The sequence below is a fragment of the Schistocerca nitens genome, chromosome 1 (genome assembly GCF_023898315.1).
Source record: "Schistocerca nitens isolate TAMUIC-IGC-003100 chromosome 1, iqSchNite1.1, whole genome shotgun sequence".
Classification (NCBI taxonomy): domain Eukaryota; kingdom Metazoa; phylum Arthropoda; class Insecta; order Orthoptera; family Acrididae; genus Schistocerca; species Schistocerca nitens.
The window spans coordinates 571457867-571481347 of NC_064614.1; the positions used below are offsets into that span (position 1 = coordinate 571457867).

General features: G+C 39.5%; 1 protein-coding gene across 1 annotated transcript in view; it reads left to right on the plus strand.

Annotated features, from left to right (window-relative positions):
• The window catches only part of LOC126260577 (cilia- and flagella-associated protein 43), a 299972-nt gene that overhangs the window by 205399 nt on the left and 71092 nt on the right, over positions 1-23481 (plus strand). Inside the window, exon 14 of the mRNA XM_049957946.1 lies at positions 23148-23300. Within this exon, the coding sequence (XP_049813903.1) occupies positions 23148-23300 (153 nt within the window). The remainder of the gene's footprint in view (positions 1-23147; positions 23301-23481) is intronic.

Genomic DNA, 23481 nt, shown 5'->3' on the forward strand with positions numbered 1-23481 from the left:
AATGAAAGAGGAAACTGCCTTGTAAAATTTTGCACAGAGCATAACTTAATCATAGCTAACACTTGGTTTAAGAATCATGAAAGAAGGTTGTATACGTGGAAGAGGCCTGGAGACACTGGAAGGTTTCTGATACATTTTGTAATCGTAAGGCAGAGATTTAGGAACCAGGTTTTAAACTGTAGTACATTTCCAGGGGCAGAAGTGGAGTCTGACCACAATTTATTGGTTATGAAATGTAGATTAAAACCGAAGAAACTGTAAAAAGGTAGGAACCTAAGGAGATGGGACCTCAATGATCTGAAAGAACCAGAGGTTGTAGAGAGTTTCAGAGAGAGCATTAGGGAATGATTGACGAGAACAGGGGAAAGAAATACAGTAGAAGAAGAATGGGTAGATTTGAGAGATGAAATAGTGATGGCACCAGAGGATCAAGTACGGAAAAAGAAGAAGGCTGGTAGAAATCCTTGGGTAACAAAAGATATAGAGTTTAATTAATAAAAGACGAAAATACAAAAATACAGTAAATGAAGCAGGCAAAAAGGAATACAAATGTCTCAAAAATGAGATTGACAGAAAGTGCAAAATGGCTAAACAGGGATTGCTAGAGGACAAATGTAAGGATGTAGAGGCATATATCACTAGGGGTAAGATACATACTGCCTACAGGAAAATTAAAGAGACCTTTGGAGTAAAGAGAACCACTTGCATGAACATCAAGATCTCAGATGGGAAACCAGGTCTACACAAAGAAGGGAAAGTAGGAAGGTGGAAGGAGTACATAGAGGGTCTATACAGGGGCGATGAACTTGAGGGTAATGTTATGGAGATGGAAGAGGATGTAGATTAAGATGAGATGTGAGATACGATACTGCATGAAGAATTTGACAGAGCTCTGAAAGACCTAAGTCTAAACAAGGCCCCGGGAGTAGACAACATTCGATTAGAACTACCAGTAGCCTTAGGAGAGCCATCCCTGACAAAACTCTACCATCTGGTGAGCAAGATGTATGAGACAGGCAAAATACCCTCAGATTTCCCTGAATATATTAATTCCATTCCAGAAGAAAGCAATTGTTGATAGGTGTGAAAATTACCAAACTATCAGTTTAATAAGTCACAGCTGCAAAACACTAAGACAAATTCTTTACAGACGAATGGAAAAACTGGTAAAAGCCAACCTTGGGGATGATCATTTTTTATTCCATAGAAATGTTGGAACACATGAGGCAATACTGACCTTACAACTTTTCTTAGAAGATAGATTAAGGAAAGGTAAACCTACATTTCTAGTATTTGTAGACTTAGAGAAAGCTTTTGACAGTATTGACTGGAATGCTGTCAACCTACATTTCTAGTATTTGTAGACTTAGAGAAAGCTTTTGACAATTTTGACTGGAATACTCTCTTTCAAATTCTGAAGGTGGTAGGGGTAAAACACAGGGAGTGAAAGGCTATTTACAATTTGTACAGAAACCAGATGGCGGTTATAAGAGTCGACGAACATGAAAGGGAAGCAGTGGTTGGGAAGGGAGTGAGACAGGATTGTAGCCTATCCCCGATGTTATTCAATCTGTATATTGAGCAAGCAGTAAAGGAAACAAAAGAAAAATTTGGAGTAGGTATTAAAATCCATAGAAAAGAAACAAAAACTTTGAGGTTCGCTGATGACATTGTAATTCTGTCAGAGACAGCAAAGGACTTGGAAGATCAGCTGAATGGAATGGACAGTGTCTTGAAAGGAGGATATAAGATGAACATCAACAAAAGCAAAATGAGGGTAATGGAATGTAGTCGAATTAAGTCAGGTGATACTGAGGGAATTATATTAGGAAATGAGACACTTAAAATAGTAGATGAGTTTTGCTATTTGGGGAGAAAAATAACGGATGATGGTTGAAGTAGAGGGGGTATAAAATGTAGACTGGCAATGGCAAGGAAAGCGTTTCTGAAGAAGAGAAATTTGTTAACATCAAGTAGAGATTTAAGTGCCAGGAAGTCTTTTTCCAAAGTATTTGTATGGTGTTTAGCCATATATGGAAGTGAACCACGGATGATAAATAGTTTAGACAAGAAGAGAATAGAAGCTATCAAAATATGGTGCTACAGAATAATGCTGAAGATCAGATGGGTAGATCATGTAACTAATGAGGAGGTACTGAATGGAGTTGGAGAGAAGAGGAATTTGTGGTATAACTTGACTAGAAGATAGGATCAGATGTTGGGACATGTTCTGAGGCATCAAGGGATCATGAATTTAGTATTGGAGGGAAGCAAGGAGCGTAAAATATCATAGAGGAAGACCAAGGCATGAATACACTAAACAGATTCAGAAGGATGTAGGTTGCAGTAGTTACTCAGAGATGGTGAAGCTTGCACAGGGTAGATTATCATGGAGAGCTGCATCAAACCAGTCTCTGGACTGAAGACCACAACAACAATTATAGATCTTTTTCAAATGTCAAACTGTTTCAGTGACTTTTTCATAAATGTGGCAAAATCAGAAGTAGATATGACAGCCCATCAGGACAAAGTAGATGTCAACTTTGTAAATATAAAACAAAATGCAAGCATTAAAACATTCAAAATAATTATCCAAAAAGATGTAGAAGATGCTGTAGTGTCCTTAAAAAGCCAGAAATCATCTGGGTGGGATGAAATTCCAACCACTGTAATCAAGGCTGTTTATAACATCATTTCTCATCCATTGGCTAAAATTATTAATTGTCTTTTGAGGAAGAATATTTTCCAGGTGTGTTAAAATATGCTGAAATAAGATCATTGTTCAAGAAAGTTTCACCAGATGACATAGAAAATTACCTGCCAGTGTCTGCTAAGGTGACAGAAAAAATTGTCACAAAACATCTTGAAAACTTTCTTATAGCAAACGGTATTATAGCTGAAAATCAATTTGGAATCCAAAAGGGAAAAAACACAATAAATGCTATCAGCGAATTCACTGAAAAGATAAGCTCTGATTTAGACAAGGGTGAGAAGGTCACAGATATTTTTTGAGTTGGCCAAAGCTTTTGACTTCATCAATCTCTTACTAGATAGAGAGATATGGGATCATGGAGAGGGCATTACAGTGGTTCAGATCTTATTTGCCTGAAAGAAAACAGAGAGTTATTCTAAATTCAAGTGGAAAAACATCATTATTGGACTGGAAAATGATTTGTAGAGTGGTCCCCCAGGGCTCAGTTTTAGAGCCTTAATTTTTTTCTGCTGCACATGAATGATTTACCTTTAAGCATTGATGTTCACTCTGTTTTATTTGCAGATGACACCTTGGTTTTAATTGAAAATGACAATTTAGAACAAATTCATGATACTGTGGAAAATATAATGTGAAACCTAGAATTATGGTTTCATCAAAATGGATTAAAACTCAATGTCACAAAAACACAATCAGTGTAGTTCAGTGCTAAAACATCATCAGCATCTCTGATAAAAATAGTGCATGGTGATCAACAAATGACTGAAGCAAGTTATGTAAAATTTCTGGGTCTAGATCTGGACAAAAATTTAAATTGGAAGGCACATGTAGACTTATTAGCAAACAAACTAAACAACCTAGCTTATGCGATGAATGTCTTATCTGGTTCCACCCTTATGGACACCAGGAAGATAGTCTACCACAGCTACTTTGAAACTATAATTAAATATGGAATAATTTTCTGGAGAAAATCTACGAACAGCTTGAGGTTACTTTCACTTCAAAAGAGAATCATAAGAAACATGTGTTTAATCCAAAAAAGAACATCATGTCACCCATTATTTAAAAAATTAAAAATACTGTACATCTCATATCTTTCATATTTAAAAATCAACACCGACTTGACAGTTTTCATTTCAACCACAACTACAGTACTTGTCACAGACATAGTTTCAAACTTCTCTCTCATAATTTAAAACTTTATGCTATGCTCAAACAACATTGTACATGGATTAAAAATTTACAAGAAATTAAATAACACAAATCTGTTAAGTATAGGGTCTGACCCACTAAAAAGATTGTTATTTAAAACCCTAATGGAAAAGTTTATCACTCAATTGAACAATTCATGCAGGGCAGTTTGGCATTTTGAAAAGGAAAGAAACAGTACTATTTGTAGCAATATTTGTGCAATATTCTAGAATGAATTGTGTGAGTGATGTGTAAACAATATCCTTTGTAGACTGATTGCATTCTTCAAGTACTCTACCAATACACTTAAGTTTTCCACCAGTTTTACCCATGATTGAGCCTATGTGATCATTGCATTTTACATCCCTACAAAGTGGTACACCCAGGTATTCACATGAGTTGACCAGTTCCAACTGTGACTCATTCATGTTTTAGTTATTATTTTTTTCATTTTGTGAAGTGCATGATTTTACATTTTTGAGCATTTAAAGCAAGTTAATTGCCTTTGCATCTCTTTGAAATCTCATCAAGAAATGTCCTAATATTTGTGCAGCTTCTGTCAGGCATTACTTCATTATTGATAACTGCATCATCTGCAAAAAGTCTGAGGATACTATTAACATTGTCTTCTAGGTCATTAATATACAACATGAACAGCAGGGTCCCAAAACACATCCTTGGGAAACCCCACAGTTACTTCTATGGCTGACATGACTCTCCATCCAAGACAACTGGCTGCATTTCCCTTACCAAAATATTCTCAATCCACCCACAAATTTCGCTTGATACTCCATACAATTGCACTTTTGACAATTAATATGGATAAGATACTGAATCAAATGCTTTTCGGAAATCAAGAAGTACTGCATTTACACGAATGCCTTGATCCAAAGCTTTCTTTACATCATGTGAGAAAAGTGTGAGTTAGTTTTCCATTGATTGACTGAGCAAGGTGGAGCAGTGGTTAGCAGACTGTGCTCACATTTGGAAGGATGACAGTTCAAACCTGCATCTGGGAATCCAGATTTAGGTTTTCCATGATTTCCCTAAATTGCTTCAGGCAAATGCCAGGATGGTTCCTTTGAAAGGGCATGCCTGATTTACTTCCCCATCCTTGACACAATGTGAGCTCATGGGATGTTAAATACAATCTCCCTTTCTTCCCTCCATTGATCAATGTTTTCAGCACACACGCTGGTTGCTATGGAGGAGGTCATTCTATTCAAGATACCTAATTGTGTTTGAGCTCAGAATATGTTCTAGGATTCTACAATAAATCAATGTCAAAGACATTGGCACTTCTACTACCCTTCTTGTAGACAGATGTGACTTGTGATTTCTTCCAACTATTGGCCGTGGATTTTTGTTGAGGGATCTATGATAGATTACAGTTATAAGAGGGGATAGCCCCAATAAAAAATTAGTATAGAATCCGATAGGGATTCCATCGAGTTGTGGGGTGGCAGGTGGATTTATGTTAATTTTATGTTATTTCTATAAATGTTAGGTTTGTAGGATGTAAAACCAGTTCCTATTATTTAGAATGTTATTTATGCTGTCTTTCGCCGTTCTCAACACTGGCTCTCTAACTACAATATTGGCTACCAGAAAGTGATTAGCAAAACGTGAAGCCTGTAATTAGAATTCCTAGTGCCCACTTCATCTGAGAATACACTTAATGGTTACAACTTAGAGCTCTGATGAATTAGGAGATTGTCCGGGATTTATAATCAAAAACGGTCGTGAAAAAAAAACGTTCTGTATTCTGAAAGTCACGGATGAAAACAAAAGAATCCACACAATCTAACTAACAGAGCAGTTCAGAGGCTAATGCGCTGATGCCACTATACTGTTCAATTAAATATTTAAATGAATGCTCGCCATAATTTGATGATAAGGTTCATCAAACGTCACGCTAAATAATTGGTAGAATGTCTGTCCCGCGGCAGCACGTGAAAATACAACAATACGCAAACTGAAGATCGATAATTAAAGTCATCCCAGAATTAACACTTCACTCGAAAATGATTTCATGGTTCGTATCTCGAGTAACTTAATGCGGCATCCGAGGCTGTTTGTAGCAATGATACCGATGCGACGCGACACGACTCCCGACACAGATGGCGTGCTATTCAGCGTCTGGAGAGAACTGGGGCCTTGCTTCCTCATGCAGCGTTCTTATATATAAAGCCACGGTGTGGACGGCTAAGGGAACGCCTGATCAAATCGGCTCTCCCGACTAGCCGTTGGGCTAGTAATGCACCACATTAAGTTATTGAATAAATCATAGCTTCTTTTGCTGATGGCCGATGAAGCTCTTAATTTAAATGTGCATTCAGCACACAGGTAAGTATTGATAATAAAATTTTGATGTGGCTAAGTTAAATATTTTGGGCGAGAGAATTAATTTAATTCCACTGCACGCAGTAGACGAGCTCTGAACTGGCCCTTTGGAGATACGCTATCGCTATAGTTTTATAGATATTCAAATGAAACTTCTCCCATCCTTATGGTGATAGTGGATCTCCATTCTACCTAAATATAAACATCCTAGCCTTATTTATTAGCCTACTTAATCTATCTTGCTTCCTTAAGTTTTAAAACGAAAACCAGAAAATCATGAATTTCCACTAAAATTTTAAATTGTGAGATCCAGAAGACTGTTTCTATTAAATAATTATGAAAAAGGAATCTAATTATAAATTTTGAAGTCTCTAGCTCTTTTCTGTTGCGCCAATGATTTTTACAGAAAAACGTCCAAATTTCGAAAATGGCTAAAGTTATTGAACTGATATTCAACACATATTAATTTAGTATTACTCCTGACATGCTAGAAACATTTTAGGTTATTTATTTTATTTTTTAAAGTATTGTGCAACATTTATGACGTCAGAGCTAGTTACAGCGGACTGGCTGGCACACAATGGAAAGACTGATGTGAATTTACTACGGCATGAGTAGGCTGCTTCCCTACATCACCCTCTACTTAATTTTTTTGTTTTTGAATGTTAATGAACGAAAAAAAACATTTAATTACAAAAAGGGAAGCAAGAGTACAGCTTAACTTCCTATGAAAATTAAAATTGAATTGTAAACATGTAGAAATATTAAAAGAAAACTGATTACCTACATTAATTATTTAAATTGCGGGCATGTTCACTGCCTCTTAAGCAACATTATTACTCAAAATTTAAGCAAAGTCAATGAAACACTTTGGCATACATATTGCCTTAGACAAACAAACTCATAAAAATATGTAAAATTATGAAAATCTTAAATCCATTAAATACATGTTTACATACACAAATTCAAAGAAGATAACAGTTATTCAAGATACATAAACAGTTGATTATATCTTAGCAGTCTTTTCTAAACCTGAAAAAAAATTTCACAAATCATTTTTACACACGTGGTTGTAGCCGCTTTGGCTGGCGTCCTATACTTCCATTCACAAGGGCAGAGGAGGGGAAGTTGCTATGGTGTGCGTCCTTAATGTTCACTCTAAATTACTTGGGGAAAGGGGAGGGGTCACTGTGAGTTGTGTCCAAGTCACTCCACGCTTTCACGCAGCTACCAGGCTGCCATTATCTGGTTTGTCCTGTAGAACAAACAAAAAGAGTGCCTCAGACTCTGTTCACTTAACATCTAAGGGTGGGTCACAATGAAATGGGGATATATATATTTTATCCTTTAATATTTTGCTGGAACAAAGTTAACAGAACTTCTTCAATTCCTCTCGCGGTTACTTAATTGTCATAAAATCGGTAAACAAATGGCTCAAAACGCAGTTAGTCACGTATTAGAGAAAATTTATGCTCAAGGCATACAATCATGAATCCTATTTAATTTCAATTTATTATTTCTGGGCCAGAACACTGAACCAATGCTCGGTACATTCCTAATACATTTGTATTTTATTCACTTCGCTGACTCATCTTTGATTACCTTATTCTTAGAGATAGTATGAGTATATTTGATTAGTAGTTGTTTTCTCAGCTTCTTTGTACATGTGAGTAACTTTTGGTAATAGTACAGTTCTGAGTGTTCAAAACACACTACGGTTATTTGACTACTAACTCCACTTATTGGTCCTCTGCTGCTGTGTCAGTTCCACATCTGCAATTATGTACTTACTTCATCGAAGTGTATTTATGCTGAGCTATAAATAATGTTTCACGTCTGTTATTATGTGCTTACTTACTTTGCTAGTGTATGAACTTAAGTAATACTCACTCCATTAATATTTAAAGCACAGGATAGCACATTTATTTCATATCTATAGTGTATTGTAGCTGATCAGTTTGCTCACGTGGCAATCCATTTCCACTCGATCGGACGCTGAAACCACAGGTAGTCTCTCTCGACCTACCACTAAAGTGCATTAAGTAATTATGGCCAAGCGTAATGCTAAATTCCTTAAACCTATAGGACACCATGAGCTGCTCTGTCTCATCTAACATAAGGGTACCTATGGTCGCATTCATGCCTCCAACTCATAACCTCAATACGTGTAGGTGTGTCCTGTCACACACTACACCAAATAACGGCCAGCTCCAACCTTATAAATACTTCAGGGACGTGTCCTTCACATCTCAACCACAAACACTGTTCAATTCTATTACACTGCCATTCCTTGCTACACAAGGTGAGTTTATTCTTACAACTTATCTGCATATTTTTCATAACACTAAGCACTCTCTTTTACTCTTAATTAGTTAGCTCTACAGCATACAATAGGTTTCACTGTCACTTCAGATCCTGCTTGTACATGAATTTGTATATCTTTTTTAAATATTGTTGGTGGACCATTTCCAATGCACAACACTTTCTACTTACTATATTACCTGGGTTCTATACATAATTGTTACTCAAATACATTTGTATCTTAATTACGTCATACTCCTCTATTGTTTATGTCACTGTTAGGTTTGTCACATTAGGTATTTTCTTTTTTCACTAATCGGTGGATAGAATGGTTACAGGACTCATGGCTTGATAACCATAATGGAAAATTTTTGTGTTGGAAAGAAGGGATCAAAATTATTTTGTGGATAGGAAAGCTGAAGAGTGAGTGAGATCTGAAAAGGAAAGAAGATCTCACACAGCTGGGACCGCACAGCTGCCACACTGTGTAGAGGTTACAGAACAACCTCCTCCCTACAACATTCATTAGCTTAATGCTGGCTTAATAGTCATACCGGAAGATTTTAGTATTTGAGAATAAGAGCCGAAATTTTTGGGATAGAAAAGATGAAGAGTGAGTGAAATCTGAAAAGTGAAAGAAGATCTCACACAGCTGGGACTGCACAGCTGCCACACTGTGTAGAGGTTACAGAACAACCTCCTCCCTACAGCATTCATTGGTTTCCGAAAATTTTCATACTGGAAAGAAGGGGTCAAAATTTTTGTAGATAGGAAAGATGAAGAATGAGTGAGACCTGAAGAGGAAAGAAGATCTCACACAGCTGGGACTGCACAGCTGCCACACTGTGTAGAGGTTACAGAACAACCTCCTCCCTACAGCATTCATTCATAACCTTTGACCATGCCACGTTGATCTGAAAATACCTTATGATGCCTTTTTAGAACCTGTCTCAGTTCTTCCTTCTGATTAGCTGAAATTTTATCGATTTCCTGCAATTTAGCTTCTATTTTGTCTAAAATAATTGCTTCTTCTTCTTCTGTGTTCAGCTTATTTTTACTAAGATTAACACCTTCGTCCCAATATCTCCTATTTTTCAGAACTCGTATATGCAGCTCCCAAGTTTCATCATTAGTTACTACATGTTTATCACTAAAAGGTACTGTAATTACTCTGGTTATTGGCAAGACCATTTTTAACTGGCTTCTTTCAAAGTCAACAACACTCTGATATTTCGACAAGAAATCTATGCCAATTAAAACCTCAATACTGAGATTGTTTACAATTAAGCATGGATGATCAATTAAATTACCATTAAGTTAAAGGGCAGCAAAGCTTCTTGCTTTACCGTTTTTGACACTTTGCCAGTAGCACCAATTATTCTTAGTCCTGATACCCCCATTACTGTAAGCTTGTCTTTACCAGGTAATGCATCAAAGAAGGACTGAGATATCGCACTCACCTCACTTCCACTGTCTAAGAGACAACGTACATTGATACCCAACATATTCACTATTATTATAGGGTGGCTTATTCTAGGTTGTACAGGTGGTTCCTCAAACTCATCCAATAGTTCCTTTTGGATTTGTCTCCAACTAAAGTGATCGACATCTGTCTTCATTACATTTTGGTCAAAGTGCGTAGGGGTTTCCTGAATTACATTTTCAGCTGCCTTTTCCAGTCGGTCTATTAATTTCAAATCGAAACACCGCACGACTTCATTACATTTAGTTTGCTGAACATAACTCAAATTACTGTAGTCTGGGCGATTCTGCGCTTCCAGACCGGGCATAACACTAGTTACAGCCAAACCACTTTTACTATTTTCGTCGGGTTCCTTCTCCAGTGACAACTGGTCACAGCTACTGGATTCATCGACCCCCAACAGGCTACCCTCTACATTCTCACTTACCTCCTGTCCTAAATCTATTAGTACAGTATCAACATCCTGCACAGGCACTTTAGATAAGAGCACATCATTCTCATCGTAAATATAAGCATGAATTTCTTCTGCTTCTTCACCTGACAATTCAATATTTTGTAGCTTTTCCCTATCGTTACACAGCTGCGCCTTCTCTTTCTCTTCCCACTTAGAAAGCGTCTCTAACATGGTATCTATCAAATACTGTGAGTGATCTAATATTTCTGCTGTATACTTAGATGCTACCGACACTTCATCCACATGTTCAGTTTGAGTATTCTGATCTGTCTTACCAATTATTGTAATTACTGGCTTAGGAAAAGTAACCGCCTGGTGAGCGCCAGTGTCCTCATAGACGGGAACTAGTTTTCCTGCCTCGGCCTACTGCTGTTTCCTTTATTTTCATTATAGTTAACTGACATAGCATTGCTTTCCGTACTGTTGTTTACATGCATAATTTTGTTTGGAACAAAATTATTATCACTTGGATGCCATTGTTGGTTCTGATAATTATTTCTCCAATTCCTACCTCTCTTAGGATGACGAACACCTACGGTTCTGATGTTTACATTGCCATTCTGCTCGATCTTAAAATTACTACTATTGTTATTAGCATTTCTGTTATTACGTGCTTGCTCCTCATTGGCAGCAACACGTTCTACACGTTCCAAATATTCAATGAAACGATCCAGATTGTCTCTAGGGGCAGATATAATTCTAGTTTGCCAATACCATGGCAGTTGGGCTTCAAGACCTAGTATACTCATTTCCGGTCTTAGCTTTTCGCCCAAATGTGACAAACGTGAGATCCATGACCTAGCAAACTCTTTAATAGATTCCTTGCCTGCATTGAAGCATTTTACACTCCAAAATTCTCTCAACACTTCATTTTGCTTATTGCTAGACAAATACTCATTAATGAAAGCTGTTTTAAACTCCGCTAATGTTTTACACTTCAACATAACATCAGCTGACCAACGCATGGCGTCACCTGCTATATGGCTTCTAATAAATGAGATTTTCTCTCGTTCAGACCAAGTTGGTGGAATCACATCTTCAAAATCGTTCCAGAAATCTAGCGGGTGGATATTTTTATCTGGATTGAACCGCAAGAACTGCTGACACCCGATAAAAGCGGCGTTTGCAGCTACAACTTGTTGTATACTACCATTACCAGAAGTTACTGAAGCTACTTTACTCTCAATGTTAGCAATGTTAGTACTGATATTTTCTACTCTCATTTCAACATTATCTACTCTTTGCACAATATGAGTAGTATCAGTTTTGATTGCATCTACTTCTGCTTGACATATGTTTACTTTTATATTAACATCTTTAAACCTATCTGAGCACAGTTCAGATTCGGCCTCGATCTTTTCTGTTAACTTGTGCTCCAGCTTCGCATCTTCCATTTGGAAGTCTCTGCGAACCTCAGCAACTTCGGATTTTATTGTTTTATACATTTCAGAAAATTGTTGAGCAACCTTCTTCTTAATATCCTCATGGTTGTAATCAATTTTATAATTCAAACTGTGCAGATCCTCTTTTAACTTATTGCAACCAGCCTTGAAGGTATCGTCCATTACCTCCAATCGTTTATTAAAATTGGTTTGACTGGCCACAATGCTGTTATTTACCTCAATTATATTAGATTTTACTTCAGCACTACTGCTTTTGACCTCAGTTATTTCAGACTTTAATTCAGCTGTCATTTTTGCATTACTGGCAGCTATTGCTTGTAATATAACATTTAAATCAATAGCCCCAGTATCTTTGGGTTGCTCACTAGCTGGCTTTTTATCACACTCAGGTGACGAAAAACTAGCTCCAACTCCAGAATCATCAAAACTAAATGAAACTTCTGATTGATCAGTCATATCTAACTTATCCTTTTTAAACTCTACCACCTCTGATGACTTTTTCATTTTTAATTCATCAGATAAACTATCATACAATAAATTTACAATTTCTAATTTCTGCTTTACTACAGGGGCCTCTATTATTGAATTATTGCCCCTTTTTACACTACTGCCAGGAGACAATACTTCATATTTCACTTTAACATTACTACTTTCATGCATATTTACACTTGAACCGTTGTCTGGATTTACAGTTCCCTCAACAGACATAGGTTCTGATATAAGTTTAACCTCGGTTTCTTTTGGCGGTTCCATCGCCGACAGTCTTTTAGTGCAGGTTAGTAAAATTTTTAACAGCTTTTCACTTAACTTAGTTCCTTCTGGACAACGTATGGCGTTGCCGGCGTGGCGTACCAGGATTACTGATGCGACGCAGCTCGCTGAATTGCAGACGGCACTCCGACGGCTGTTGTGTGTTTGCGTGGCCCGCAACTGCAGGCGCGGCTCCGGCTGCTCCAGCAGACGACTGCGATGAGGTGAAACTGGCTTCTCGCGATGCCGGCAGCGCCGCTAGACTCAGTGCCAGCTCCGTTAATCCCGATGCGTCGTTAATCCAATTGCGTCGTCCACATACACACGTAACACTTTCACTGTTCTGTTACTCAGCTGCGTGTCGCATTTCACTCGCGAATCCGAATATTTAAAAATCACTTTCACTTTACTCAGTTTCTTCCTTTTTCTGTTTCCCGGCCGATGCACCATATGTGGGGCGGCAGGTGGATTTATGTTAATTTTATGTTGTTTCTATAAATGTTAGGTTTGTAGAATGTAAAACCAGTTCCTATTATTTAGAATGTTATTTATGCTGTCTTTTGCCATTCTCAACACTGGCTCTCTAACTACAATATTGGCTACCAGAAAGTGATTAGCAAAACGTGAAGCCTGTAATTAGAATTCCTAGTGCCCACTTCATCTGAGAATACACTTATAGTTACAGCTTAGAGCTCTGAGGAATTAGGAGATTGTCCGGGATTTATAATCAAAAACGGTCATGAAAAAAAAAAACGTTCTGTATTCTGAAAGTCACAGATGAAAACAAAAGAATCCACACAATCTAACTAACAGAGCAGTTCAGAGTCTAAGGCGCTGATGCCACTATACTGTCCAAATTAAATATTTAAATGAATGCTCACCATAATTTGATGATAAGGTTCATCAAACGCCACGCTAAATAATTGGTAGAATGTCTGTCCCACGGCGGCACGTGAAAATACGACAATACGCAAACTGAAGATCGATAATTAAAGTCATCCCAGAATTAACTTAATACGGCATCCGAGGCTGTTTGTAGCAATGATACCGACGCGATGCAACGCGACTCCTGACACAGATGGCGTGCTATTCAGCATCTGGAGAGAACTGGGGCCTTGCTTCCTCGCGCAGCATTCTTATATATAAAGCCGCGGTGTGGACGGCTAAGGGAACGCCTGATCAAATCGGCTCTCCCGACTAGCCGCTGGGCTAGTAACGCACCACATTAAGTTATTGAATAAATCATAGCTTCTTTTGCTGATGGCCGATGAAGCTCGTCTTCTACCTTCCAAACTTTACAGAAGCTCTCCTGCGAACCTTGCAGAACTAGCACTCCTGAAAGATAGGATATTGCGGAGACATGGCTTAGCCACAGCCTGGGGGATGTTTCCAGAATGAGATTTTCACTCTGCAGCAGAGTGCTAGTTCTGCAAGGTTCGCAGGAGAGCTTCTGTAAAGTTTGGAAGGTAGGAGGCGAGGTACTGGCAAAAGTAAAGCTGTGAGTACCGGGCGTGTGTCGTGCTTCGGTAGCTCAGTTGGTAGAGCACTTGCCCGCGAAAGGCAATGGTCCCGAGTTCGAGTCTCGGTCGGGCACACAGTTTTAATCTGCCAGGAAGTTTCATATCAGCGCACACTCCGCTGCAGAGTGAAAATCTCATTCTGGAAACATCCCCCAGGCTGTGGCTAAGCCATGTCTCCGCAATATCCTTTCTTTCAGGAGTGCTATTTCTGCAAGGTTCGCAGGAGAGCTTCTGTAAAGTTTGGAGGGTAGGAGACGAGGTACTGGCAGAAGTAAAGCTGTGAGTACCGGGCGTGAGTCGTGCTTCGGTAGCTCAGTTGGTAGAGCACTTGCCCGCGAAAGCAAAGGTCCCGAGTTCGAGTCTCGGTCGGGCACACAGTTTTAATCTGCCAGGAAGTTTCAGGTCAGATATGTTTGTTGCCTTTAGATCCTATGTATCTCCATCATGAGTGGCATTTTGAACTATCTGTTCTCGGCAGTGGAGACACATCTGGTGGATAACAGAATGATCCAATTATTATTTTATGCCCACTCCTGATACTGAGACTTGCCCGAACAATCTTGCATGGATTATCAATTTCTGTGGTAGTGGATTTGAGTTTCTTGTCTACTGTGACAAAATAGACTACCCCCATTTCCCATCCTTTCAATATTTCGCTCCAAAATGTCACTGCTATCAATCTTAATTTTCAATAAGCTTTTTGTCCCTAGTATTATGTGAGCTTCATTGCTTTTCAGGACTGCTTCTAACTCTGGCATTTTGTTAAAATGCTTTAGCAGTTAACTACTAGGATTTTAATACTCTTGCCTATTGGGGGGGGGGGGGCATTATTCCAGATTTCACACTTATGCTTCTGTGTCTCCTTAAGTTTTCCTTATCTAGACTAGATGGATAGCTGCAAAAAAAGAAGAAGAAGAAGACCACTTTTGTGCACTGCACACACAGTCAGCTACCTGGGGCAGCAGCCTCAAATGTGTAGTGCATACAGTACCCACTCAGTAGGATCCTACAGTTCTCAACCAAATGGCACAAGTTCAGGGATTTGCTGCCTAGCTTGATTTAGGACCTTTGAAGTCTCTGGTTCAGTTCTTCCATTCAACTTAGAAACAGGGGGCCACAATCTGTTCTGAGCACAATGCTATAAAGGAGCTTCATTGAAACCCTCTACAGCAGTCCTTCTCCAGAAGCAGAAAACACTCAAAAACTCACTCAAACATGAATCATGCACACATTCTTACTGTCTATGGCCATTCAGGATCAACCGTCAACTGCATCTGTGTCTGATGATAGCAGCTATCCAGGGTGTGTTGTGGGATAAAGAGGACACACCTTAGTTGTCATGTTTCTTTATTGTTGTTGGGCCTTCATGGGACAAACAGCTCATTAGTTGCTCGTTGAGCATGGCAACATTAAGAAGTCTGTCTGCATAAAAAGGCCACTGCCCAACTCTGGCCAAGAAACAGCTAGACCACCTAGTTACTAAACATGCTGCCCAACAAGATATACTTCACTGCAGTGACTTCTTCTCATCCTGCACCAAATGGATATTCTTCCTACCAACACCAGCTTTTCTTAATTGCACAAGTAGTGCCTCTCACTACAACATATTCTTCATTCTCGTAGCTCTGCTGGCCTCAATCTTCATTAGTGCCTGTCTCCACTCCCTTCCATGCTCCCAGTCCTACACTATGCAGTCCTTCTATTCCAACAATGCACTAATAGTGTTTTACCCTTCTCTCTGTGTTTCTTCTCCCCTCTCCCCTTCCCCCGACACTGCCTCTTGACTCTGCACCCTGTCCCCACTGCATCCCTGCTTGTTCTCATAGCAGCACATCATCTTCTCCCAACACTATCCCTCCCTATCCCTATCCCATGCCTCCTCCCGACACCCACCATCCACCACAGATTGCTACTCTCATCAGACACAAGGGCACTTGAGTGGCCGTAGATAGTAACCATGCATGTGTGAGTTGTGCTTTTCATTGTGTCTGTCTATGACTTTTCATACAGTGATATATGTGCTAGAATAAAAGTGAAAAATACTGGTGGTCAAAAATAATCTGAAAAGGGAGGTTGCACTGGGTAATAATTGTTAAGGAAAAAACTCTATACACTATACCATTCCTGAGTTATTTAGGATTGAAGTTAGCCTACAGTTACAGTTTATTGTGTACACAAATTCAACCATCCCACCAGAGACAGTGTCACCCAACTTGTTCTCCATTTGGTTTCCTCAGACCAAAGAAATATAGTTTTTACTCACCTAACTTAAATTTATCACTTACAAAATAGGCAAATTTTAACTGGTAAAGAGCATTTGAACAACTGGGACCATACAGATCCACAGATGTCTGTGCAGTGTTGCATTTTAGCACATAAAAGTGCTTGAATTTGCACATGCAATGACCTGATTTGCCAACTTCAATGCTAAATAACTCAGAAATGGCACAACATCCAAATTTTTTTCTTAACAATTATTTCTCAGAACAACCTCTCCTGCAACACACTTCCAAGATTTTCAGGCTGCTATAGACAACCCTGTATATACACTGCATCCTGTTTATGTTGCTAACTCTTTGTCTAGAAGCAAAACAGAACATGTATGAAGCAAATGTTGTTTAGCTGGAAGGCGAACATTACCCAGCAAGCTTGTCTTTTTTGTGACTTCATTCATTATGTAAATATCAATGGCACTGTGTATCCTTTAAACACCACTCTTCATTTTTTATTCAGTGCTCCACTTCCTCTCCTCAAAACCTGCTCAAAAATGTATCACAATGTACAAATCACAACCTTTTGTTATTAAAAACCTGTCACAATACTGAGTTTGATTCTACTATGTTAGTATACAGTGCAGTACTCAGGGTAACACATGGTAACATAAACCATCCCCTTGCTTTAGTTGACAGTAAACAAATGGAAACATGAGTAAAATGCACACCAGTCACTCAATTGACCAAGTTAGTTGAAGGTTTGTGTGAATACAGTGCACACCAATAGAGAGAATATATATAGGCACGCGCGCGCGCACACACACACACACACACACACACACACACACACACACACACACACACACACATCCCACACAACTAGGCCACCTAGGGGCAGCATATCTGCAGTGATAGAAAGCCCCTTGCCCAGTATGCCAAGGCTTTCACAAAGGCCTTCACAGACAGGCACCATCCTCCAGAACTAGTCCTCAAATATCTACAAGGAGTGGCCCTTTTATCACTCAGTCTACCCCAGACTGGAACAAGTGAACCACATTCTTTGTAGAGGCTTTGATTATCCACCATTGTGCTTTGTTATGAGGGACATCCTACCCAAGATCCTTCCCAACCTTCCTAAAGCAGTATTCCATCACCCACCCAACTTTCATGACACCCTAGTCCATCTCTATACCACTCCAAATCCCACCCCCTTACTGCAGGGATCATATCCCTGTGGCACACCCAGATGTAAGACCTGTCCAGTCCACCCACCCAGCACTTCCTATTCCAATAATCCTGTCACAGGTTTATCTTACCCCATCAGAGTCTGGGCCATCTGCAAAAGCAGCCACATCAAATAGCAGCTCTGCCATAATCACTGCACAACTTTTTATATTTTTTATGTTGGTATGACTATCACATGCTGTCCACCAGGATGAATGACCACAACCAAAGTCTTATCAATAGCAAAGTGGACCATCCTTTGTCACAACATACAGCTGAACATACCATGCTTGACTTCAATGGCTGCTTCATAGACCAGGCCATCTGGATCCTCCCTTTCATCACCAACTTTTCTGAACTGCACAGATGGGAGTTATCTTTAAAATATATTCTCCACTCCCAAAACTATCCCAGTCCCAATACATGTCCCATCACCCTCATTTGTGTGCCACTCTCTGCCAGTGCACCCACTGCTTTTTTCTTGTTCTCTCGCCCTCTCCTTTTCCACTCCCCCCCCCCTCCCCCCTCCCCTTTCCCCAAAAACTCACAATGCTGCACCTGGCACCCTGCTGCCATCTAGACCCTTCAGGCTCTGCCACACAGTGCTCTTCTCAGCCGCCATCCGTACTCTGCTATCCCTTCCCCTTCCCCATCCCATTCCATAATGCTGCATGAAGTGCGAGAGTTGCATTCTGGCCACAGTGGCTGGAGATAGTGCTCATCTATGCATCACTTGTGTCTGCTTGTGTCAGTGTGTATGTGTTCTCTGTTCTAAAGAAGGCTTAGGATGAAAGCTCGATGTGTAACCGTTTTTTTCTTGTGCCTGTGACTCAGTATGTCATCATCTTTACACTTTATTGTGAGCAGCAGTGTGTCCTTTCCATAATATTGTTTTATCATTATTATTTATCACTTCAAGGGGTTTGTCATAACTTATTCATAAGACTTTCATTTAACTGTGAGAAAGGTGAGGTTAATTTAGAGGAGCTTCAGTTTATGGTATAAAAATTTCCACCTTTTTTGTTACAAAATAGTGAGAGAGGCCAAAAAAGGTACTATAATACTCCAAAATTTTTGAGCTTGCTGCAGTATTGTGCAACTAAGGAAGGTACAAGAAAAGCTATTTTTTGCAAAATGCCACCTTTTATTATGGACACCTTCAGGACACAGTTTTCTGTTATAAACATGAAAAGAATAGACTGCTAGTCACTGTAAAGCTGACACATTGAGTTGCAAATAGACACAAGGAAAAGTTGTTAAAAAGTGAGCTTTTGGCAAAAGCCTTCTTTACAAAAGAAAACACAAACACATTCACAACAACTGGCACACCTCATGCACACATGACCACTATCTCTGGCTGCTGTTACCAGAAAGCAACTATTGCATTCGTCAAAAGCAGCAATCTGGAGGGGTGATGTGAAGAGGGACAGATAGCAAGTTACAGGTGGCAGCAGAGATGAGTGCTGTCTGGTGGAAGTGCAGGGACTAGATGGTAGCAGGACTAGGCTTCCAGTGCAGCATGAGGAAACTGTGAGGGAGGGAAGTAGTGGGGGAGTGGGGTGCAGAAAAGTAGAGTTGCTGAGAAGGGGAAAAGATCAGTGGGTGGGTTGGCAGAGACTGGTGCACTATGAGGGTGAAGGGAAATTAATTGGGAGGAGGTGAAAGGACAAAGGTGGCAGAAACTGTTGGGTTGATTCTGGTACAATTTTGGGGGCAGAGAACAAATTGTCAGGACAGCTTCTATGTGTGCAGTTCAGAAAAGCTGGTGGTGGAGGGGATGATCCAAATGGCCCATGTTGTAAAGCAGTCACTGAAAAAGCTTCAGACTCCAGATCCGCTACCTTATTCCTACTGACTTTATCCACACACACAACTACTTCTTCTTTGAACAGAAAGTATACAAACGTCCTCATGATGCCTTTCAATGCCAGCCTGTTCATGGGACATCTAGAGGAAACCTTCCTAGCCTTCCAAAATCCCAAACTGCTGGTCTGGTTCGGATTCATTGATGATACCTCCATGATCTGGACTCAGGACTATAACACCCTGTCATCATTCCTTCACAACACCAAACCATCTCTCCCATCTCCTTCACCTGGCCCTCCCCAACCCACTGTGCCTTCTATCTGGACATTGATCTCCTCCTCTCTGATGGCTCCAGTCACACTCGGTCCGCATTAATCCCACCAACTATCAACAGCCCGGGCCACCTGTAAAAGCAGTCATGTCATATACGAGCTCTATGCAGTTATTGCAACTTATTATATTTTTGTATTGGTATGACATCCAACCAGTTGTCCACCAGGATGAATGGCCACCACCATACTGTGGTCAAGAGCAAAGTGGACTACCATGTGGCACAACATGCAGCTGAAAATGATTGATTTTGATGGCTGCTTTCACCACCAGCTTTTCTGAACTGCATAGTGGAAGTTATCCCTGCAACACACTCCCTGCTCCTGAACGTACCCCAGCCTCAACTTATGGCAACCTACTGTCCCCACACCCTCCATCCAACAGTTTCTACCCCCTCCGTCATATCATCTCTCCCTGCTCACATTCCCTCACCCTAACTGTCTGCCAGTCTTTGCCAATGATCCCACTGACCTTTTTCTCTTTCTCTGCTCCTCTCCTCCCCCCCCCCCTCCCCCTAATCACAGTTCCCCACAACTCCCTAGCACTGAACTTGCAGCCTTGTCCTGCTGCCATCTAGTCCCTGCACAGTCCACTGCACATTGCTCTTCTCTGCCTCCATCTGTACCCTGTTACCCCTCTCCCTACCCCGCCCCACACTGAATTTCCACTTTATGTTATGCCCACAGTGGCTGAAGATAGTGCTCATGTGTGCTTATTGTGTTTATATTTGTATGAATGTGTGTGTGTTTTCTTTTCTGAATCAGACTTGGCTGAAAGCTCAATTTGTAACAGTCTTTTCATTGCGCCTGTCAACAACTCAGTGTGTCATCTTAAGAGTGAGTAACAATCAATGCTTTTCATAATATTGTTGATATTCCAACCTGGACTTTCCATTGCAGAATATTAATAATAATAGTAACAAAAAAATAATTATAATAAAATATAGTTCTTTAAGCATCACAAATATCAAAAATCACCAACTCATTTCTACAGGACGTGTGTCTAACTATTGCCACCTAGAACAACTACGAAAGTATGATAGTAGCTGAAAAGTTTGTGGGACAAAAGTTGCATGGGACAAAGTGGGCCATAATATGACGTTGGTTTTTTGTTGTTAGGTAGGGTCGCTTCAGAGACATAAAGGTCAACTTTGTTTTTTTTAAAGGGGTGCTATAATTCGGTACTTGTTTTCTGATAGCGGCTATCGAGTCAAATCCAATGATGAATAACAGTAAGGTTTTTGAGGGTCAGTGAAGGTCAAAAAGGTGGCATGAGTGTCCATTTGTAGAAGGTGTTCAAAGTGATGACCATTGGTATCAGTGCAGTGGTGCAATCTTCTTATCATGGATTGAGTGGTATTCCTTATCACTTCGGCACTCTATTGAAGCACATGCTCTAACAATTCTCTCTCATATATGGTGCAAATAGTAGATATTTGCTGAATATGGCGTATCCGTTTAAGGTGCCATTGGCATGTAAACACCATTCGATGGTTTCGCAATACAACACTAATAGTAACGGTAAGACTAGTATCGTCGAATCAAGTTAATGTGAATGATGTATTCCTTTGAAGAACAAGTCAATATGCTTCTCATTTATGGAGAATGCCAATGAAATTCAGTGAGACCTAGAGACATATGCCGAAAGATATCCTCAACATATTCACCCTACATGCTGTACATTTAAATATGTGTATGATAAATTGAGAACAACTTGAACTTTAATGTATCAGAAACATATCTGGCCAAGGAAAGTTACTAATGAGGAAACAGAAATTGGTACTCTTGCCACTGTGGTCTGAGATCCTTGTATTAGTTTGTGTCAAATCATAAGGGAATCTGGCATGAGCCAGGGTAGTGTTGTTCGCGTTCTGCATTGCCATAAATCTCATCCTTACCATATCAGTCTCCACCGAGAATTAACTGGTACGGATTGTATGCATCACATTGAATTCTGTTGAAGGGGTCAACTTCAGATTCAGAGGGATGACACATTTATTAATTTGATTTTATTTATTGATGAGCCTACATTCACAAAACATGGAAATGTTAATTTGTATAACATGCATTATTGGGCAATTGAAAATCCACATTGGCTGCAGCAAGCTGACACCAAAAACTGTGGTCGGTGAATGTATGATGTGGGATTCTAGAGGACAGAATTATAGGCCCCTATTTCATCAAAGGGAATCTTAACAGTAGGAAGTACACCATACTCCTGCAAGAAAGATTAGGTCTGTTATTGGAAGAAATACCTTTAGGAACAAGGACTAGAATGTGGTATCAACACGATGGGTGTCCGGTACATTTTTCACTGATGGCTGGAAATGAGTTGCAGAGACAATTCCCAAATCATTGAATTGGACATGGAGGAGATGTGTCGTGGCTGGCTCCTTTGCCAGACTTCACACCTCTGGATTTTTTCTTGTGGGGATTCTTTAAATACATTGTTTATAAAGACATTCCAACTACACCTGAAGATATGCAAGAGAGAATTGTCAGAGCATGTGCTCCGGTAAGTGTTGAAGTGATAAGGAATACCACTCAGTCCACGATAAGAAGATTGCAGCACTGCATTGACACCAATGGTCATGATTTCGAATGCATTCTGTAAATGGACATAGTTTGAATGCATTCTGTAAATGGACATTCAAGCCACCTTTGTGACCTTTGTTGACCTTCAAAGACCTTGATGTTGCACATCATTGGATTCGTTTCGATAGCTGCTAGCAGAAAATAAGTACCAAACTATAGCATCCCATTAAAAAAAAAAAGTTGACCATATATCTGAAGCGATCCCACCTAGCAACAAAAAACCAGCGTCATATTATGGCCCCCATTGTCCCATGAAACTTTTGTCCCACAAACTTTTCAGCTCCTATCATACTTTTGGAGTTATTCTTGGTGGCAATAGTTAGTGACTCCCCCTGTATGAAAAAATGTCAGTTTCAGAAGCTTGCCTGACTCTGTATGAATTTCTTTGGACACTCATGAATCCAGATATTGCCATCGTCTCGTGCTACCACTGAATAAGAGATGATAAGAGATGATGTGGCTCTTAGACAGATGTGTTCCAATAAAAAACTTGTACTTTCATACCAAATATCCTTATCCAATAAACAAGTTGCATTTTTCATTGTATTACCTGTGTGTGCTGGAAAATGATCCTTAGTAGTATTGATATCTTCGTGCTGTGATTATGATTATAGTCTACATGATATGTTTATTTGCTTCACTTTTTCTTATATTAAAAACTGCATTATGCTTGTTATATGCTTTACACCAGCACAAGAACTTCAGATACAACAACTCTCATTCCATCATTAGTTAGAATTATTTTATTTTGGTTCATACCTATTATTGTAACATTACCAAGATGTAAAAATGTAGACCTAGATATTTCTTCTTTTTTAACAGATAAAAGCAATGGCACTGGAATTAGCTGAAGCAGAAAAAACAGTGGCTGTATTTCAGAAACAGCTAGGTGCTGAAAAAGAAAATCATGCAAAATTACTGTCCAGCCTTAAAAACCTGAGAGAGGAAAAACTTTATCAGTGCCATAATATGCAAGTAAGTGAATATGCACTTGTAGTTTCATTGAAGAAAGTGCTTTCATAGTCTTCTGATACCTGCATTAAATGTCAGAGATATCACACTATCAATATTATTGCACATAGTTGCACAGAGATTTGTGAATATTGCAATCCTCAGAAATAATGTCCCAAATGAACCCATATTTGTAAGATGTGCA